This window comes from Haliaeetus albicilla, chromosome 5 (genome assembly GCF_947461875.1).
Source record: "Haliaeetus albicilla chromosome 5, bHalAlb1.1, whole genome shotgun sequence".
Taxonomy (NCBI): domain Eukaryota; kingdom Metazoa; phylum Chordata; class Aves; order Accipitriformes; family Accipitridae; genus Haliaeetus; species Haliaeetus albicilla.
This window is the reverse complement of record NC_091487.1, coordinates 27,715,491-27,735,848: the sequence shown is the minus strand read 5'-3', so window position 1 is coordinate 27,735,848 and position 20,358 is coordinate 27,715,491. Positions and strand designations below refer to the sequence as shown.

Here is a 20,358-nt window from a genome sequence, read left to right as displayed (position 1 = left end):
GATCTGCTCTGCCCCTGCGACGATGCTCGCGCTTCCCGGGGAAAGTGACCAGGGTTTTGTGATACATGGTAAAACGTGGAGTTGCTGGCATCATCTTAAATACCCTTTGTATTCAAATACTGAGGTCACTCTTGATGACTTGATGCCAGTTCTGTCTTCGATTAATAGATAAGGTTCCCTCTGTATTTGCAGTGTAACCTAAACAATCTATTACTGTAGGGAATAACTGCAGTATTACAAATACTAAGTTAAAGTTATTTTGTTAACTAAAGCCATTGGCAAATATTGAAGAATGGCCAAATCCTATGAATTGGCAATAAAGAACAGATAGAAGATAGCAAAATTCTTTCTTGTAACTCCTAGTATGATAAAGTACCCTACAAAATAAATTTCTTTTAAAATTTCAGATTAATTTTACTTAGTTAGAAGCAAACCTTCAGGGCTGGATAGTTGTACTCTGTGAATGCTTAGGTTAGAATATGCTAACACAGCCAGTTCTCTGTCAAAACATGACAGGAACATTTTACAGCAACCTTGGTTCTGGGAATAACATGTAGTCTAGTAAAACTGTGAAGAGTATCCACAATAGTTGCTGTTGTACTGAAAACATTTGTGGAAGAAGTTTGAGAGCCTGTGAATCTGTGTCTTGCAATTAACGCAGGTACATTGTGGAACCGTGAAGATGTGTCATTAATGTTAACATGTATCAAGTAATATTCAGGATTAAAGCATAAAATCTACAGTAGTCTCTTCCGTAAACTCAGATGCACTATATCTGAGAGTTGATGTATGTGCGAAAAAAGCTAATGCTAAATTATCATCTTGCAGACTCTAATTAATCAATTAGAGATAGCAGAGACCCCAGCTCTAGGTGCATCATGTGCTCAGGAAATTCAGGTGGATTTCTTAGCTACAAGCTATTAACTGTGGGTCTGTGGATCTAGCTGAAGAGGATAGTACCACAGCTGCAAAAATCTCAAAAACGCTTCCTTCTACTCATCGGTATCATGTATGTTTTGCTCTGTTTCAACCAAACTTTATTAATCCAGAAACTATTTTATGGGGGTCCCGGACCATTTCATCATGTGGTGAATGTGAGGATTGATCAGTGGTGCTGGATGTTGTGTGTGTATCGCTGTCATGTGAGGCTGTGCTATCTGAACGATTTGCCCAGTGGCTGCATAAAGTGAACTGGAGACATTTGATTACTGTGCAACTCCATAAATGATGGGTTTGTAATGGACATATGATTTCCGATTATTTCTGGTTGAGAGCACGTCTCAGCAGTCCTTCAACTTCAAGAAAGGCTCAGATGATTAAATTATATGCCCCATGTCCTTACTACCTCTCCCAAGCTAGTCACAGGGGAATGGTGTGGGTACTGCAGTGGTGCTGGAGAGTGAAAATGAGGCCCAAAAGAAAATGTTTGTTGCTTGGCATCATCAGAAGACTGTCTGGGTTTAGTTTTGTCCTAAATTCAGACCGTGCTGCATCTAACTTAGCTCTTTCAACAATGATGGGTCTGTTTTCAGTAGCAAAGGTCAGAGCACCTTGCAAAGGTAGTATTGTGATTGCTCTTTTTTAAAGACTAGGAGACGGAAGCCCAAGGAGGAAAAAAGTGTTTGTTGAAAAAACAAAGTTCTAAGGTGCATGTTAGTCATTTCAAGCTTTCACCGTAGATCATGAACCTGTGCTTGAATCATCTAGTGTCCAGACTGTCTGGACCCTTATACAGGTCGCAGGTTTCTTTAGATTGTTTCAGGAGAGAAGGCTGAAACTCAACCCATTGCTCACTATTCACATGTAATTGAGTTTGGATGGTATGGACATGCATGATCAGTGCTAATCTGTCAATACGTTATCCTGTAAAATCCTGAGGTTATATCACCAACCACCACAGAGAAGAAAATCAGTGGTGGGCTCTGTTCAATGAGTGCTTATCATTGGATTTGGTGAGAGGCTAGAAAAGAAAGAGGATGCCTCAGCTCATCCTAGACTAAGAACACGTGGGTACACACCACACGAGAGAGCGACACTCTGTGATGGACTGTGGCAGTGCAAAGGACATACTGTGCATTACGCACAACACGCACTACTGTTGTAACGTGTTCTGTGGCCTGTGTGCCACAGTCTAACACAGCTGCTGCCTTCGGTTAAATTAGTGAGAGGTGTTTGGGTGGTTGTACTGAAGAGAAAACACCGTCCTCTTAACTCGTGTAATTGCAGATGAAGGAAGGCTAGTAAAATATTTGTCTTTGGTAGGGCAATGCTATCTAGTTACCAGTCTACCAGCTGTCAGGCTCCTGACTCACATGTAGTGCAAACTTGACCATTTTATATCCTCCACTTTAGAGCAAAACAGCAAAGTCCTTCTAGGTCTTATGGGGATTTTTTTAATATCGTCTTATTGCAGTGTTTCCTAAGAGACCCTTTGAGGTAGTATTTTCAAGGTACCAGTGCTGCCTGGCCCTTGAGCGCACTCGGCGGTATGAAGGGACCCTCTTCAAAGCCATCCTGAGCGCAGGCTGAGGTCTGAGAGGTCTCCAGAACTTGAGTGTCAGAAAAATTTGTGGTGAAAAACAAGGTCAGACCTACATGCCTTTGGGAACATTGGCTATGTTTATCACTGGGGTGGTGGAGGAAGGAGAGGACGGATAGGGAATGTTTGTTTTTTGCTGGGTTTTTTTTCTTTCTTTAGGTGGAAGGTTTCTCTGTGTTGTTCAGTAGTTGCTTCAGGTGGAAAATCATTTCCCACCTTGCAGCGAAAGTATGCCTGGCAAGGAGAGAAGTGTTATAAGAGCAGCACTTCATGCAGTTGATTTTCAGCCAAAGTCAAGTCCTTCTGGGAGCAGTTACAACTGGTGAAATTTTTTAGCAGGCTTGAAGCCACTCTGACTTTGAGGGCTGAGGAAACCTTTTGCTATCTGCAGGAGCTGCATAAGTGACATGTATGTGACTTTTTCTTCTGCCTGGACACAGTTAAGTTGGGCCCTTGAAGCTCTCAGACCCAAGCTGGAGCAAGAAAGGGACCGTGCTGCCATAGTAAAGCAAAAGGCTTACTGTAAAGAACACGTGAATTACTTAAATCAAGGAACTGTCTGAATGCTTCTGTGACCCATTCTTCAGGCCTAGAACTCCCATTTATTTTTTATTTATAGCATCAATATTCTTTGAAGAAATAATTTTCGGGACATTAATGAAGGAATTTCAAATTAGTAAGTATCAAAAGGGACTAAATAAAAGTATTTTAGCAAAGCACATATTGATGGAAATCTGGCAATTGCATGCTTTTGAAAAAAAAAATTTAAAAGATCTATCAGCCACAGTGCCTTTATCTGGAGGAATCACACTGGCTACAAAATATATATGTGTCAGAATCTATTGATCACTCAGATGCAATCATTATGAGTTAAAACATGTGATAGTGTATTGCATACTGTATTGTTCGTGGCCAGTCTTTGAGAAGAAGCCTCGTAGTCACCACACAGGGCCAGTATTTTAGAATCTAAGTAAATGACTGTATTTTTCATATGTTCTGCAAAAAAACCTCTCAGCTGGTGTAAACAAGTTCAAATATTTAGGCTATCCTCTTTTTTTTTTTTAATCAGGGACCCATATAGTCACTGAACAGTTTAGCTTCTCATCTGTCTTTTTTTTTTCTTTTAATCTTGCTAGGTGTTTAAGAAGCAGGCAGCAGTGGTATTTCGGTAACCTGCTTTCAGCATTATTTGCATACCTTTGTATTTTTCCATGGTGATCAATGCTGGACCATAGTGGAACTTCAGTCAGTAAATTTTATGTGCAACTGTTAAAGTAATTTTATTTTTAAGGAGTCTGTTCTAGGGATTTTAATGTCCCTTTATAAATATTTATATTTTCGATATGTCTTCATTTAATTGAAAAGGTTCTTCACATTATTTTCAGACAACTGCAGGTAGTAGGCGTAATGACATATCAGCTCTCTGACCTTTTAGTTCCTGGATTTCTGTTAGTTCATCCACATTTTGCTTGTCCATGTATATTATATTTTAGTTTGTATATGATTTTCCTCTATGGGCTGTTGGAACAAAGGGTGTTTTCCATACAAACACCTTAATAAACTGGAAAGGAAGAAAATATGCTATTGCATGCTAGCAGCTGTCATGCAGACTGCGTCTTGAGTATTGTAATCAGTGCGCACTGCTACTAGAAATCCACACTGAAATAAGGTTTGATATTTGCATGGTCATCAGTCAGAGGGATGGTCTCGAGTCCTGTTCATCAATTGGATGAACAGCTTCTGATACTCATGAAGTTGTTTTGAGATTACTTCAATTATTTATTTAAAAACACTGCACACTATGATATCCTGTTGCCATCACTTTTGTTATAAATCTCTTCCATTAATTTCTTCTACTACCAGTGTCATTTTCCACTGGTGTAGAATTCACCAATGAATTATGGCCATGAAGAGATGGGAAGCAATCATAATTCCATGGAGAGCTTACTGGTGCAGGCTCCTCCCCTAGTAATCAGCTATTAATGTGATTTCTACCACTGCACTTTAATAACTCAAGCAGCTGGCTACCTACTGATTCCTTGGGAAATAATTCCACAGTCAACAGACTTCATTGAGAATTTTTCACTTGATGCACCATCATCTTTATTCTCCTTTTTCCAATTTCTTCTCATTATTTGTAGGCAACCTGTCTGTCTAATATCCTTCTTTTTGCTTATTATCCATAGCTATTGTTAGTTGATCCAGGCGTATTTATTTCTTTTAGCTTCATGAATCTATTGCCTTAAGACCCTATTCATATTCATTTTTAATTTCTGATCTCCCTTTGATTTGTTCAGAACTTTCTGGCACACAAATACAAAGCATGTAGTATTGTATTCTGGTTTGTACAATGAAAGAGTATTATTTTTGAGCTCTATGATTTGGTATCTCTATGAATATACTTGAAAAACACGTATAAAACTGAATGGGTTGGATATACATTCATGGCACTTCAGTGTGAAATAGATGGTAAACATGTCTACTTTTTGCCTGAGTGAAACCAAAACAGTGGGTCAGAGAGGACCTTGCAAGAAATTATGCTTGAGGACACTAGGTTGCCTATCCCTGTCTACTGTAGAGAGGCTATTTAAGGCGCAGTATATTCTTATACAGGTGTTACTAGCTTATTTAAAGCAGCATCAAGTAATATTTTAAGTTTCCTCTCACAAAAATATTGACAAAAGACCTTTAGAATTGGTTAACGTGGAAATCATCCATATTTCTAAGTAATCCTGCTGCTTTAATTATTTTAATTTTTGCATTGTAGCATTTTTATTCCTTTCATTATATTGAAAAATCTGCAATTTTGCAAATAAACCCCCTGTAGTTGGTGAATCTGCTTGCTAAAAGAGAGTCCTGTGTAACACGAGTTAATAAGACGTCAGTAACTTACACTGATTAATTCAACTTCATGTAAATCACACTAACAACTCTTTGCTGCAGCTCAAAGGTGATCAGGAAGATGCTACAGCTGAAAAATACTGCCTTTTCAGTTTTTGTTGAATAGTGTTTTGACTTTTTAAAATTCTGGTAGTTGTTACATACTTCTAGAAAAGAGCCTTGTGGAAACAGGATGTTCTTTTTGTTCTCTGTCACTTTTGAAATAAAACTTGTTTTGGTATTAGTGCGTGTGGATCCGTATATGGTAATATTAAAAATATTAATTAAACTGAGTGTAGTGTTCTTGCAGCTCAGCCTTAGACTGAAACTCAATAACACATATGATTTTGTTTTCCCAGCTTATACAAATCTTTGTCTGAAGGAATGAGTCTGAAGGACGAGCTTAACCATGCTTCTGAAGGTGGACTGCAAGGCAGGGAGGGTGTTGTGACCCTTACCTATCGCCAGATTGAAGATCTGGCAGCTCAGCTGCAGCAAGCTCGGTCAGAGCAAAAGGACACAGAGCTGAAGCTCCAGAAAGCCCTGGAGGCTTCACAGGAGGCCAATGAAAAAGTTCAGAAGTAAGTCACTTGCCTTCTTTCCAGAAAAAGTGCAGTTGAAAACCAAATGAAATTATGTTTCTTTTGGTATTTTGTCAATGACTGAAAGTGTGGCGGTACTCAGAAAAAGTCCTTTAAAACAATTCCTTCTTTGTCTGCCGTTCAGCTCATTACCTACTCAGTGTGAAGCCGATCACGTTAACAGTTTTATAGTATTACACAAGTCAGTGTGCCTGTCATTACTGTTATGGAAACTGCTTTCTACATGTGCAAGGCACAGAGAAAGCGTTTCCATCTCCTGTGAATGGTTTTCACTGTCTTTTTACCCCATGGCAATCCTATGGCAACAGAATATTTGCTTTTATAATTGCACGTTAGAATATTAAGGTTCTCATTTTTGGTCTGTTACACATCTAGCAGGTTTCATGCCGTGGTAAATGCTGGTGGGGTTGTTTAGGGGTGGCTTCGAAATCTCACTGAAACCAACAGGAAGTCTCTGAGTCAGTGAACGGGGATTGTATTCTCTTTCCCATCATAAGATTCCCTGTTAAAAGGTTACTGAACTCCAAAACCTGAAGTTCATCTCTACTGAAGTCCTTATTGTCATGTTTGTTATTACTAGCACATAAGCCTTTGAAAGTCTGATTGCTGGGACGTAGGCAAACGTGTAGGCAGAGCCTCTTCACAGTCTGGCACTTCTCATCTCTGCATTACATTCATCAGCTGCAAAATACCCCTCTCTCGCCCTTCCAAGGTGGTCGATGCTGAACTGATGCAAATTTTCCCGTCTTCCCATGTTTGCCTTCAACTTCAATGTCTGCAGCATATTTCCAGAGTAGCCAGAAATTGGCTTATAATATATTGCGAGGACCTAACAAGAGTTCTTCCTGGTTAAAAAAATACATACTGAGTTCTCCTATTAAAAAGACAAATTATATTTTTATATTTTTAATTTATTTGTAACTACATAAAATATAGTTAAGATAGACATATATATGAAAATACATATTTTCAGTCATCTCTTTAAAACCTCCAGTGGTTGTTTGAGAATCATTCAAATCTTTATTCTGAACACTACAATATATTTGAAACTTCAGCAGGTGCATACTTGATAAAAATAAACCTACCAAAAATAATTACAGCTTGATAAAGAGAATATTGGTTAAACCTTTCTGCACATTGTTTAAAGTTGTTATTTCATTGCATTTTATTTATAGACATTTACTAACCATAGATATTTGAGTGAAGGTTGTTTTTTGGTTTGGGGTGTTTTTTTTAGTGAAACAGTCTTGTTTAATCCCATGTAACCAGGATGGCTAGTGTAGAAGTGCAGCCACAACCTGAATTAAAGTGGTGGTGATGCACTGCTATAGTGAAAAGAATTTACACAATTTAAGATGCTCGACTACTTGGGAAAATTTTGGTCAGGTTAGTTTTCATTATTGCTAAGATCAGACCACTGAGCCTATAGCAAAATTAAACAATTGGGTGAAGTCTTTTGACGACAATAGCATGCCCTTTTTACCAAGAAACTGTGGAAATGCTCTGTGCGTCTTCCCAGCACCCGGAGTCATCCACCCCCATCTTATAATTCAACCTGCAAACAGATTAAGCAGCTGAGTTTGTGGAAAGTGTGTTTACTTTGAGCTAAGAACCCTTGTGTGACACTATAGAGATTCCTCTGACACCTCTGGGAGAGCTACACAGACAGTTCGTACTCATCAGCAGGGAAACCAGGCTGAGAATTCCCAATTTCTTTGTAACCTCAACTGCTTCATACAAATCAGTGTTTGGCAATTAGGCAGGAACTCATTTGTTAGCTTAGTTTTTTATTTCAAAGATGTAGGATGTTCCACATTTCAAAAAGGAACTGACAATTTATAAACCTGTCAACTGAAAGGCTTCTTGGTATTAATTACAGTAGTATTAATTATTAGCACTGTCTTAAGAGGATGCTTGTTGTAATTTAAAATGTGACACTACGATTCGTAGCCTAAATAGGGTTCTAAACCATCTGTTTTCTTGACTTCTTTTAAATGCTTAGGTAAAATTGAATTCTGACATATGAGGGAAGTATTTTTGGCAGCTATATAAAGTTGTTTCTCAGTATTATTCAGTAAAATATCTGAATAATGTAGCAACAGTTTAAAATCAGAAGAGGAAAATAATTATGAGCTTCATTAAGAAAGGACATAATTAAAATAGTTAAAATAATGTTGAAAAAGGATGGACTTTGTATCTTCGTACCGTGTAATTTACTGGCGTTTACTATGCCTTTGCTAATCTGTTCTCTGGCAACACTAAAGAATTTTTTAATATTCTTAAAAACATCAGTGTTTGCATTCGGCATCATATGCAGAGCTTGAAATAGAGATGTAATTTCTTCACAGCATTGCCATCATGTCAGCCATTTGTGTACCCACCTGCAATTGTTGCTTTCTAAACGTGAAATCCAAGTCAGAATAGTGGTCCTGTGTTTTCCGTCAGGACACAAAGCATCTAAAAAATTTCTGGATCCTATCCCACATGAAACAGCAGCTGTGAACCAGAAGGGGCATATGTTGGAATCTGCTTATCGTGAACTTGGATATAGTAAAATTCTGTTTGTACTGAAGTAGGGTGAACATCTCACTTTGACTCTCTGCAGTGTGAGTAATAAATTGCAACTGTGTGCTCTTGCCTGTGAAGGTGATTCGCCATCCTAGCTGGGGTGGTGGTGTGCAAGAGAAAATGATGTTCGGAGAGTGACCACACAGATTTAGCAGCATTTGTTTGAATCTATTTTGATTTTGAAACATTAACAAGACACACATTAGACTTCTAAGAGAGCACTTTTCTAGTTTATAAAGCAAATACACATTTTAACTGTGGCGTATGTAAATAAATACACGTATGCGCATACATATGCAGTACCTACTTATTCAATCGGAAATTATGAAGATCTGTGCGATACTTAATATTTTTAGCCTATACTCTGTAGAACAGCTATGACTATGGTTTTCTATATTTAATTAATGTTTCTAATTCATGGTTACAAACAAAGAATTAGGACAGCGGTGCAGAATTCACCAGGAGTGTTGGCACAGTGCCACAGGCCCCCTGCAAGTTTGTCCTGCCAGAGAAGCCAGGAGCCAGCTGGTGCAGCCCCAGCGGGGAAATGGGGCTGACCTGGAGAAGGTGGCTGGAAAAGCCTGTGAATTAATTAATGCCTCTGCCAGCAGAGGAAGCAAGACATTTTAAAACTGTCCTTCCTGCTGGAACCTCTGGGATTGAGGAGTGGCTACTGATGTCACGGAGATCAGAGGAGGTTATAATGTAATACCAGATCAATATTAGCCAATTATCAGTAGAGGTTGAGGCCACTTTTGATGTGTTTTTTCCAGGAAATGTTCTGTTTTTCTGCAACAGCTTTGCAGCTGGAGTGAATTTTAATGCAGTTTGTCTGTTGAGGGCTTCTATTTTTTCTCACAAATTAATGATTCTAGCTCAGTAAAGTGTAGCGCTCTGCATGTGAGCAGTCCCGCTTGCACACTTACATAGCTGTATAAGGTGGCAGCAGAGGGTGCACGTGTAGAATTTCTATGTAATCCTCTAAAAGTAAACACAAATCCAATACGTAGTGGTGCAATGCTAAAATATACAGGTATGAAAATAAGCATAAATGGTGAGAAACATGCTGCTTGTGCACTTTGTCAAGGTAGTTCTGACTATGAACAAAGCAAATCTAAAACAGAAATTATTACTTCATTTGTCCTTAACTGTTTATTAAAGAGACCTTTTCTCTCGATTTGGGGTTTATTTCTATTAAGAAGGAAGTCAGGAGAGTTACAGATTTGCATAAAATATTTCAGTGGATTGAATACATAAGAAAACTAAGCAATCTTCTGAATAAGCAGATAGTTTTATCAAAGGAAATTACTATCGCTCGTAGAAGAAATACTACCCTTAATACCGTTTGCTTTACCTCTTAAGGTGTGATTTTTTTGGCCACCTAACTTTCATTGTTACTGGAACACACCCTTTTTTTGGGTACTCCTGGATTTCCCTGCAGCGTTTCTGAACATGCTTTCTCTGCTTTTGTAGTTGTTCACTTAGTTTCTTAGCTGATGCTGATAAATAAGTCAATCGATGACACAGCAAAAGCAAACAGTTCTTACCAGCATTTGACATAGTTGAAAAGAATACAAAAAAATGGAAAGAAATAAGAAGCAAGCATTTATTAGGTTGTTAGAGTGCCCCTCTTGTGCAAGTAAAACTAATCTGCCTTCCGAGTACGGGAGCTGTGTGTGTTTCACATCAACGTCCAAGACGTTCTCCAGTGCTGGCTGGAGGGTCTAATCTTTCCCAGAATGATCTGAGCAGTGCAGTTCAAGAACAAGAATGAATATTTGAATAATCACACCACAATGTGAGGTGACCCTCCGACAGGGGACTGACCAGATACACATATGGATTTTGGGAAGACGCTCTGATGCTCTTTTTTAACACAGCTGTGGGAAGAATGTGGCTAAGACCCAGTAGTCCTTCTGGAGTATAGCTGGCAAAGGAAACCATGAGGAGAAGAGAATTTAACACATGGGTGTAAGAGAGTCTGCTTCATTGATGCGATCTGAGGGGAATGTCTAATGACTGGAAGAATCAAACTTGGCAATGAAAACACAAAGCTCTTTTCATCAATTCAAACGCAGACTCTAAAGCTGCAGATGGTTACCTCCAGCCTTGCCTATTCAGTGCGGGCTTGTATAAAATGGCACTTGGGCGAATACTAATAGATCAAAACAAAGATTTAATAACATAAAGATGTGGTGTTCATTTTTAAATGAGGATACAGGTCAGTGTCTCAGAAAAGAGTGAAATTAGTATCTTTATGTATGGGTCTAAAGTCTCTGGAGATTTTTAACTGCAAACATGATATCTTTAGTGTGCAGATTGTATTCAGTACAGCACAGCTATGCAGGGAACAGGCTAAAAGCAAGATTTCTGAATTATTATACTAATTTAGCCTCTTTGCAACATGCAAATGTTGTTAACTAGTTATCTCCCTTTTAAAATCACACCTACAGATATTTAGTTGAAGTATACATTGTAGCTTATATGCGTTCAGTCACTCGTTGTAGATAAGAATGGAGCTAGTTAATTAGAAATTGCAGGCAGAAGCACTGCACAAAAGAAACAAGTTGTACATTCACCGGGACTTAAAGCTATTTGTTTTGGAGGAACCACCAAATGTTAGAGAACTCACTTGGCTTTATTTTAAATTTGAGAGATACGTTCCTTTAATTTTCATCTTTCAAAACAATAAATATCATTTGATTTCTTACTTTGTTAAGATGTTACATTTAGATGTTCAGACTTCCGTATTAAACTAGACTGTTTTGGTTTTTTTACTTTCAAAACTGTATTCTGCTGAATGTCAGATCAACTACTGGAGGCTAGGAGTACAGCTTCATAGATATTAATAGTTTCACTGATTTGTGTCAGTAAATAATTTAGTAGATGTCAAAAGTGATTTTGCTTTTAATGAAAACCACTGTGCTGCCTGCCGCTGTGAAGTTCTGCTGGGATTGAATAGTTGGTAATCTTTTAATATCATATAGGGAATAATTTAATTGGTGCTGGTATTTTGAAATGGAAAGTAAGTTCTGGTGACTTGTTGAAAAATGTAGATGTAGAGCTAGTTTCTTAGTTACAGCAAATCGACTTAGCTCAGTCACACTGAGTTCTGTCGCGCTGAGTTGCATTCATTTGTCCCAGTTAAGGATATGACCTGTAGTTTACTGAGAAACAGATGCTGGTGGGTACATTCAAAAGATGAACAAGTGAGGGCAAAGTGCTAAGGATCTTTTACTTGCTATAGCAAGCCACAGAAGTGAATGGTTATGAGAGATTGTATGGAAGGAAATGGGGAGCTGAGGAGGATGACTCTTGTTGCAGTCTAAGATACCAATGAAAATTAGCAATAGTTCTGGATGTTCAGAACTGGATCAAAAGTTATTAAAGAAGATTAAACATGGAAAAAACTGCTTGATGAGGGCTGTGTTGTCTGCCTCATGCAATGATTAAAAGCAGATTATAAGCTCCATGGGGCCCATAAGAGATACACAATCTCCACGGGCGGGGTTTTATGGTGTTTAGGAAACCCACACTAGCCAGATGGAAGATTCCCAGACACGCAAAACTACCACATACCCCAAAGAATTCTGTAGAGTGCAGCAGAGCTGATGCAAAATTTCTTTGGCATGCAAGACATGAATAGGAACATGAGAAAGTCTGAAACACAAAATCTAGTAACAATCACATCATATCATATACAAAAATATTACTGTTAACTAGAGTAGCAATAACAGGCAGTGTGAATTTATTGGATTTAGGGGCAATAGGCTTGGAAGTAGTCTGCTTTAGGAATTCAGTGAGGAATTAAGAGTAATTGAAATGTGTGAAGAAAGTCATGTGTGATCTAACCGAATGCAGTACATAGTAGGGTCAGAATTTATTTAAATACTTGGAATTCTGCACTAACGCCAGTGACTCCTCTCAGGCAAATTCCCCTCAGACTGCACTAATATGCATGGTGAAATGATGAATTAAAAAGTCTTGTAGAGATACCTGTTTGTTGCAATAAAAGAATTGAGTAAGCCAGTGAGGTTATGTGCAGCCTCAGAGAAATTCAACATCTAGAGTGAAATCAATTTTCTGGGTCTGGAGAAAATAAAATATTGAACTAGTATTCAAATCTAAGGTGAGCTGAACAAATTCAGTCACTGGTGGCATATTCTTTGGGCTGTTGTAGGTATACCGCATTTCTGTATCACTAGGAAGATCTTGTTTCCCTTGGTAAGGCTAACGTATTATTCGTGCTGTACAAAAGGAAATATATCACTTTTGCAAAGCTGTAATGAAATGTATTTTCTGCATTGGATTATATTCTCTTCATTGGAGGACACTTCACTTCCTTATTTTTGAACAGTCCAGGTAAAATTTGCAGGCTGTAATAGAGGGGGTGCCTGATAACTTAGTACCACTAATACTAATAACTTCCCGGACCAAAGAGGAGAGGACTTGGGTTAGCACAAGCAGAAAACTTTTGACTATAAAAATACAAAACAATCGACTTTTTGTCTTTTCTGCCTGGATTCCTTGGAGACCCAATGGAGAAGCACGTGCTGAACCAGAGTGATGCACACTCGTTGCACTGAAATCCGTGCGGAACAGCATGACCTCAGACATTTTTTTTCAAAAGCTTCCTCGGCATCTGTGCACCCCCACCCATTTTCTAAGTGGTTGTTTGGGAGCAGGGGAACTCCTCTGGGGTGAGACGGAATAGAGCTGAGTTTCCTTCTCCATCCGAGGAGATCCTGGTTCATATCTCTTGTATCTCAGAGGGATGTTTTAGCCATGCAGGCTTGGTCTGGATGCTCTGTATTCCTTGCCTTGAAGGAGTACCACACAGCAGAAAATCATGCAGGCTTCTCAGATCAGAGAGCAGGGAGTAGGCTACTCACCTCCAAGAATGGAGACCTGGTTCTGACACTTTCCTTTAGGGCTTTTCTCAGTTTTATCCAATGCCTGTTGAACATAAATACAGAGCCAGTATCAGAACACCCATCTCCCATTTTCCAGGTGAGTGCCCTCCATCACCACCCACAGAATCACTGTTTAATAACATTTCAGATGTTTCTTCTGTAGAAATTCATAGCTTCAGAAAGACAAGTAGAGAAGACTCTTCAGCTCTGGAGTGTACTGCTCTCCTGAGAAGTGACAGATGTGGATTAAAACCAAGTTTTCCTTAGCTTGGCTGAATGCTCTAGCTGAGAGTCAGAATAATTTGTTATACTTGTTTTAAAAAGGAGGAGTGGTAGCATTGCTGTTATCTTTGTCATCATAAAAGAAACAAGTGGCCTCAGGTTAGTTTTAGAGAAGGGCAGCTTGAGGACCTCTGGACAGCTTGGAGCAAGACACTTAAAGCAAGGGGCTGAGATTTAAAAAAAAAAAAAACAAAACAAACAAACAAACAAACAAAACCTATTTGGCTAGTTTAGGAGCACCCTTCTTCTTAAACTAGTTGTTGTAAATCCCATGCCAAGGTGTTGCTGTGCTCTCTGTGCAGTCTGGAGCAGGAATGTGCCGGTCCAGAGCACCTGTGGAGCTGCAGATCCCATTCTCAATACCAGAGTCCTGAACGACAAATTTGGTGATGTTCAGAATTACTGCAGCTGAGAGCCTTTGTAGTACTAATGATTCATAATAGCTTCTGAAGTCTCCTTTTCATTTGAAGATGGCTCTTAATAGAGCAGTTTGTGATATCAGTACCGACAGTCTCAGACAGTTATAATGTGTGATATTGCCAGAGCAGATTAAGGCATATCCTTCTCATGGATATTTTGGGTGTCATGAATTATAGGGAGGCCTTTAGCATCTGATGGCTTATGATCAATGCCAGGATTACGTTCAGTGGTGTACGTAACAGAATGAAGACAAAAAATCCCAACCAAAGGGAATGACAGATAAGCCTTTCCTGCATTCCTTACACATCCGAAATATCCATTGACTGCAGGGAGTTTCACGTGGATGAAGAATGCAAAACTGAGCATACCGTCTTAGTCAAGTATTTATTTTCTTTGTGTAGTTATGGTTTACATTTACTTAACCTCTGTAAATTGTGGATTGCAGTGCAGATATTGTTTTCTTAAAGTATGGGTAGTTACAATATAAACACAAATATTTATCGTCATTTGAATATTTATCATCTCAGCCTTTCACGAAAATATAAGCAGTGCTGAAAGTTCGTTCTCTCAAACAGTAAAATGTATTCTATGAAAGTCAAATGTTTTCAGAGTCAACATAATCACAGCATCCCAGTTTTTGACCTGTGTGTTCATTTACAGTTTGCTTATAGCCGCTTCACAGAGATGGAAGTTTGTAGATTACAACATGGTTTTATTGATTTATCAGTAGCAAAATACACTAAGTATACTCAGTAAACTGGATCAGCTAGCTCTTGGGCTTGTATTGTATAATATCAGCTTGTTGTGGAATACTTCAGAACAAAATCAGAATGTTGGCATAGTTAACATCAATGGTGTAAACCAGACTTGCAAAAACTAATATTTAGTAAGACCAATAACACAAACAAATTAGATTTTGAAGTTGTTTGCCCAATAGGAAGAAGCATGCTGACACAGTATTTGTAAGCTTATAGTTAACCATTCTATGACAAATTATTAGATAACTTTGAACAGCAGATTGAGTGATCCTTGAGGAACAGCAAAAAACTTTTTCTCAGACTTGCTTTTTTTTCCAAGATGATAAAACGAGTGTTACAGCAAATAATCATTTACTTTAATATTTTATATCCAAATAAAATAAGTCCATGGCATTTACATTGCCGTTACTAAATAGTATTTGGGTTGTTTGCAAGAGTCATTTATTTGTGGCTTGGCTGAAGGAATAAAAATAAATTTGCGGTTCTTTCTGTTAATACTCATACTGTTTCTTAACATATGCAAAAGATTGAAGACTGTAAATGTATGTGCAGAAGCTCAGAAAGAAAGCCCAGACTTTCTGAAGCTTCTGAATTACGTATAATCTTTTAGAGAATTGCTGGAACAGTTCTTTACGGCAACAAATAGAAATAACTGACTAGGCCAGCAAGGTATTTAATTTTAAGCAAACTTAAAATAATTTAAAGTTTTCCACTGCTTAAAGTTAAGTGTACCTTTACTGAAGCAGGGGCTAGTTCTCCGAGGAAAAAATTACAGTCCGTATTTCTAATCTAATACTGAGTCATTAATTAATAGCCAGGTTTTCCCATAAGACTTTTAATTTTTTTAACAAGATTTTGTAGAAAGACAGCATCAATTGTATTTGTAAGTATGAGAGCTAAAACCAGCTTTAACCCCATCATTGCCACTGCTGTTTTATTGACAAGTTGCTCAGCTTTCCTATACTACATTTTTGCTGTATGTGATGTGGGTATAAGGATGTAGATCTAAACACTGAGTTGTTGGAAGGCATAAATCTTTTGGACCAAATTTTATCATTTCAGCTTCAGATTACGGAATTTTTGCTCATAGAAAGTGTCAGAATTCAGCCTTTGAATGGAAGACACTGCAGGTATTGGAGATGTGTATAATAAAATTGCTGTATTTAGCACTTCATTCTGTGCCTCATAATATATCCATTTCTATCACCTCAGTCTTGGATAAGATAATCATAAATTATATGAAGGATGTAACAGATGCACATCTACATCTGACGAAAGGGATATCTAAGAGGTGAACTCAATACAAAAGATGTTTCACAGATCTCCAATTTTAAACACTGAGGAAAATATTTTACTCTATGCTTTTGAAGAATTTAGTGACTGTTGATGTAAAGCCAAATTTTTGTGCTTTCATCAGCAGAAATTAAAAAGTTTTTCTCCTACAATCAGTCCCATTCATGTCACCTCCAGGCAGAATTGCCACCAAGGCCTGAGTCTGCAAGCTCACCAGTTCAGAAGAATTAAAACCATCCTCAAAATGAGCTGAAGGTCCACTGCTTCTCTCCTGAGTCAGCCTTGCTTGGGAATTTGCTCACCTCCCAGGAGCAGGAGGAGAAGCTCATTCCCAGTTGGATGGCAGGAACATGGAGCAAAATAGGCCCAGAAGGCCAGTGGAAAAAAATCTCATGTGAACATGTCTGGCTAGAATGGTGCAGGAGACAGGTAGAGACTTTCTGTCTGCCAGCTACTGGAGAGAAGTTCCTGAAGCTTAGAAGTGGGAAGGCTTGTTTTTACCCTAATGCCCTGAAATGGCTGACAATTTAGTAAAAAACCTATGTAGTATCTTAAGGAGCACTACGCATGTGTAGAATGCACTTTGGTCTGTGATGCTAAGTCTCAACTGGTATTTTAAAAACACTTTTTTGTGTATAAATGAGCAGTTAGGCGTCTCTTCTGGTTTTATCCCTGCATAGGGGACCCTATCGCAACATCATAATAGACAAGCTTCGTGTTGCTAACATCCGTCTATAATATATTACAAACGTTAAGAAGTGGAAAGGATGTTTCATCCATGGATGTTTTGTTAGTCCACTACTGAGGGACGACTGCTCTTATTTTTTCTGGAAATACTTTTCAGAAGTATGACTAAGTGTGAGTTGCCCTGAAATCAGAAGTCTGTGGGCACCACTGGATTTCACAGGAAGGGCGGGGAGTTCACCTACCAGTCTGAGCCCGTTACAAAGGATTTATCACAAGTGGGAGCTTAATTAAATGCTTTCCTTTTATATCCAAACCCATTTCCCTTGTTACTTGATCTCTCAGTGATGTAAAAGTTGTTCTAGCTTGGGCAGTATCACATCAATTATGCCAGGAAGGCAAATCTATTGAAATACATCAAACCTGTGTAAAAAACAATTATTTTAATGTAAAGTGGAGGGATTTGATGATGGTATATAGGAAGGAATTTTCTCTCCACAAGCTCCAGATTACTTTTGGTCACGAGGGTGGAACCGCCTCAGGGAGGTGCAATGTAACTGAGAGCTGCCTAGAGCCAGCAAGTCTGCATCAGGTTTTGTAAAATATTTGTGGAATCAAGAAAAAAGCTCATGTTGTCTTTATTGTTTATGATATCAAGAGGAGTCTGCCAAAGTTGTGCTTTGATGGGATGTACTTGGGAAACAGCCTGAGTAGTACTTCAGTATTTGCGATTTTACAAACTCATTGCAAACAGGACTCGACCAGAACGCGCCCGAAAGAGGTGAGACTGGCTTGGAATAGGCAGCTGAGAGGTTCAGACCTGGCCTTACAAGGAAGGCTTGTTTGAAACATGCAGAAAGGTGTAACGTGGTGATTTCAGACAGATACTTCTAAAGTTAGAGTCTCTTAGTAACCCCATTCTCTACAGATCCATAAATGTGTATCAATCTGCTGGTCCTGCACCCTGAATATTTTTCCTATGAGGAATCCTATCTAGCTGTTTGTTTTGAGCAGATTTGAAATACTATTTTAGATAATCGATTTTTGACATTGCTTTTAAATATTCCTGAAGAAGGATTTAGAACACATCAAAATCCTCTAAAAAACAGGTTATTTTCCCGTCTCCTGAAATACGTTTCAGCTGGATAAAGAATAAGAAAACTGGCTAGTTGTTACCAGCTGACATGGTTCAGAGCACAGATTGAGAAGCTGAGAGAGAAGGGCTCTGTATCCAGCCATTTTAGGCTCTAATTCTGCAGGATACTTCTTTTTTTTGTGCACATGAGGAACCCAGTTCAGCTCAAGACCACATAAAATTAAACATGTGGGGCTTTTCAGTCTTCTTGGTTGGTTGAGCTTCAGCAAGTCGTTTCACTTCTCTGTATGCTGTTTTGCCACATAATACTCATAATGCAAAATAGACCTGATGTCTGCCTTTTAAACACTTTACTTAAAAGTTCTGACCATCCCTGCATGTTGTGAGCATTCAAAGAAAAGAGTATTCACTTTTCTGAGATTGTTTTGCTCTCAAGAAGAAGGTGGGAAACAGTTCAGAGACAGAATAAGCTTACCTGTGATTGATTTGTGGCACTCTGATGATACCAAATGTCATTACCAAAGGGCAGGACTATTGTTCATCAGGAGTTGATAGGAAATAATATTTTTCCCCCTTCAAATGAATACATACTATGGCAGAATACTTTTTATGGGGAAGATATATTAGCATAAGGTAAAACTGCTAGCTTTTCCTAAGCAGGTGACAGAGACTTCCAGGAAGTATTTGGCAAGAAAATCCAGGAGACCCTTGCCTATTCATATCAGCACAAACTTTGTGTAAATGCTGTCACTGTAAGGAGTAGGCTTCGATGTCAAGATTTCTCCTAAAAAAGAGACCAGCTGTGACACCAAATGCATGGAAACAGTAAGTGTCAGTGCTAAAAGTAGTTCAAGCTTATGGAAGGAGATATAGAAAAGGTTTTTCCTGCACAAATAGAAGTAGTAAACTTTGCATAAAATTGGCATATAAACTGTTGGACTCAAGCTGGAGTAATTAGGTGAAATTCTGTGATCTGATTAAATAATCTAATGAGTGTCATTTGGCCTTAAATATGCCAATATATCCTCTGTCTCAGTTGTTAATTTTTTAAGTCTTTAATACCAGCCATGCTCAGATGTGAATGGTCCATCCAATAGTAAGAGCCTGGTCTGTACGATAAGCATGTTGTAGATCTCAGTGTACTGAAATACAGATGAGATTATAGCATAGTTGTTTCAGGGTTTATTTTTCTTTCTCGTAAGCTCGTTTATTTTAGGCAATCAGTGTCAGCTGTCCTGAGAAAGCATTCGAAAGCAAAGGAGCGATACCTTTTGCAACGTGGTATTGAATCCAGCATAGATGGAAAGTCCTGATTTTGTATTATCCTGTACTGTTTAGCAATCTACATCAATGCAAAGTCAGGTGAAATGCCATCAAAATAGACCAACTGTGTTTACCACTCACTTTTCCTGCTGCTAGTGATGGCACAAGGTGAATAGTAATGGTGAGCTAGCTCATAATCTTCCAAACAGAAGGTAGAGAGCAAACAATTTGACAAGATTAGTTATTGTGGACCACAGATAAAGGCTTAATATTTTAGCCAAGGCCTGTGTAAGCCAGGTTTATTTTGAAATATGTCTGCTGTCAGGAGCCCAACTGGCTGTATTTACTTCTAAGTTTAATCATATACAGAATTACTCTTTTGGGTTGAGAAGACGCTGAAAGGGATTTAATAGGAATGCTTGTTTTGTGACAGTGCTTTTCAGAGGCAGAATGGTTTGCCCTGCCAAATTTAAGGCCTGTAAGTTTAATGGAACATACTTTTTGGAGTGACATTACAAACAGTGTTGGGCAGGCAGGAATTGGCAGCAGTGCCTGGAGTGATTAGATTCAACACTGTGGTCTACCACGGTTTAGAGCTCGCTGATGCTGCTAAATCAGTCTCTAAGTCTTGTGTTTTAAGACCAGAAAGGACCATTAATACCAGTCAGTCCAGCCACCTGTCTAACACCAGGCACCGAATTTTATTCAGCAATTCCTGCATCAGGTTCAAAACCACTGCTGAACTCCAGCGTGTCATTTAGAAAGACGCCCAGTCTCCAATCCAAAAGATGCAGAGGGACCTTTGTTAAGCAGAGAGAGGCAGCCTGGTGCATCTGAATCACATGTAGTCTTTACCACTGTGATGATTTATGAAGGAATTGTTACAGACTGGTATATATGACCATTAAATACAACCAGCAATGTTTTTTTAGTGAGTCAATCAAAAATTATTATTGTTCAAAAGGCAGACTTTTGAGGGGGCAAAAATAATACCTGAATTAAGGAGTAAGAACAATTAAAGATTCACTGAACCACCCAGAGGTAAGAGGGCGATGCCTCT

General features: G+C 38.6%; 1 protein-coding gene across 2 annotated transcripts in view; it reads left to right on the top strand.

Moving 5' to 3' along the window:
* Positions 1 to 20,358, top strand: part of MIPOL1 (mirror-image polydactyly 1) — a 199,332-nt gene that overhangs the window by 167,623 nt on the left and 11,351 nt on the right. For both annotated transcript variants that reach the window (XM_069783941.1, XM_069783940.1), the window contains exon 13: positions 5,779 to 6,000. In XM_069783941.1, the coding sequence (XP_069640042.1) occupies positions 5,779 to 6,000 (222 nt within the window). The remainder of the gene's footprint in view (positions 1 to 5,778; positions 6,001 to 20,358) is intronic.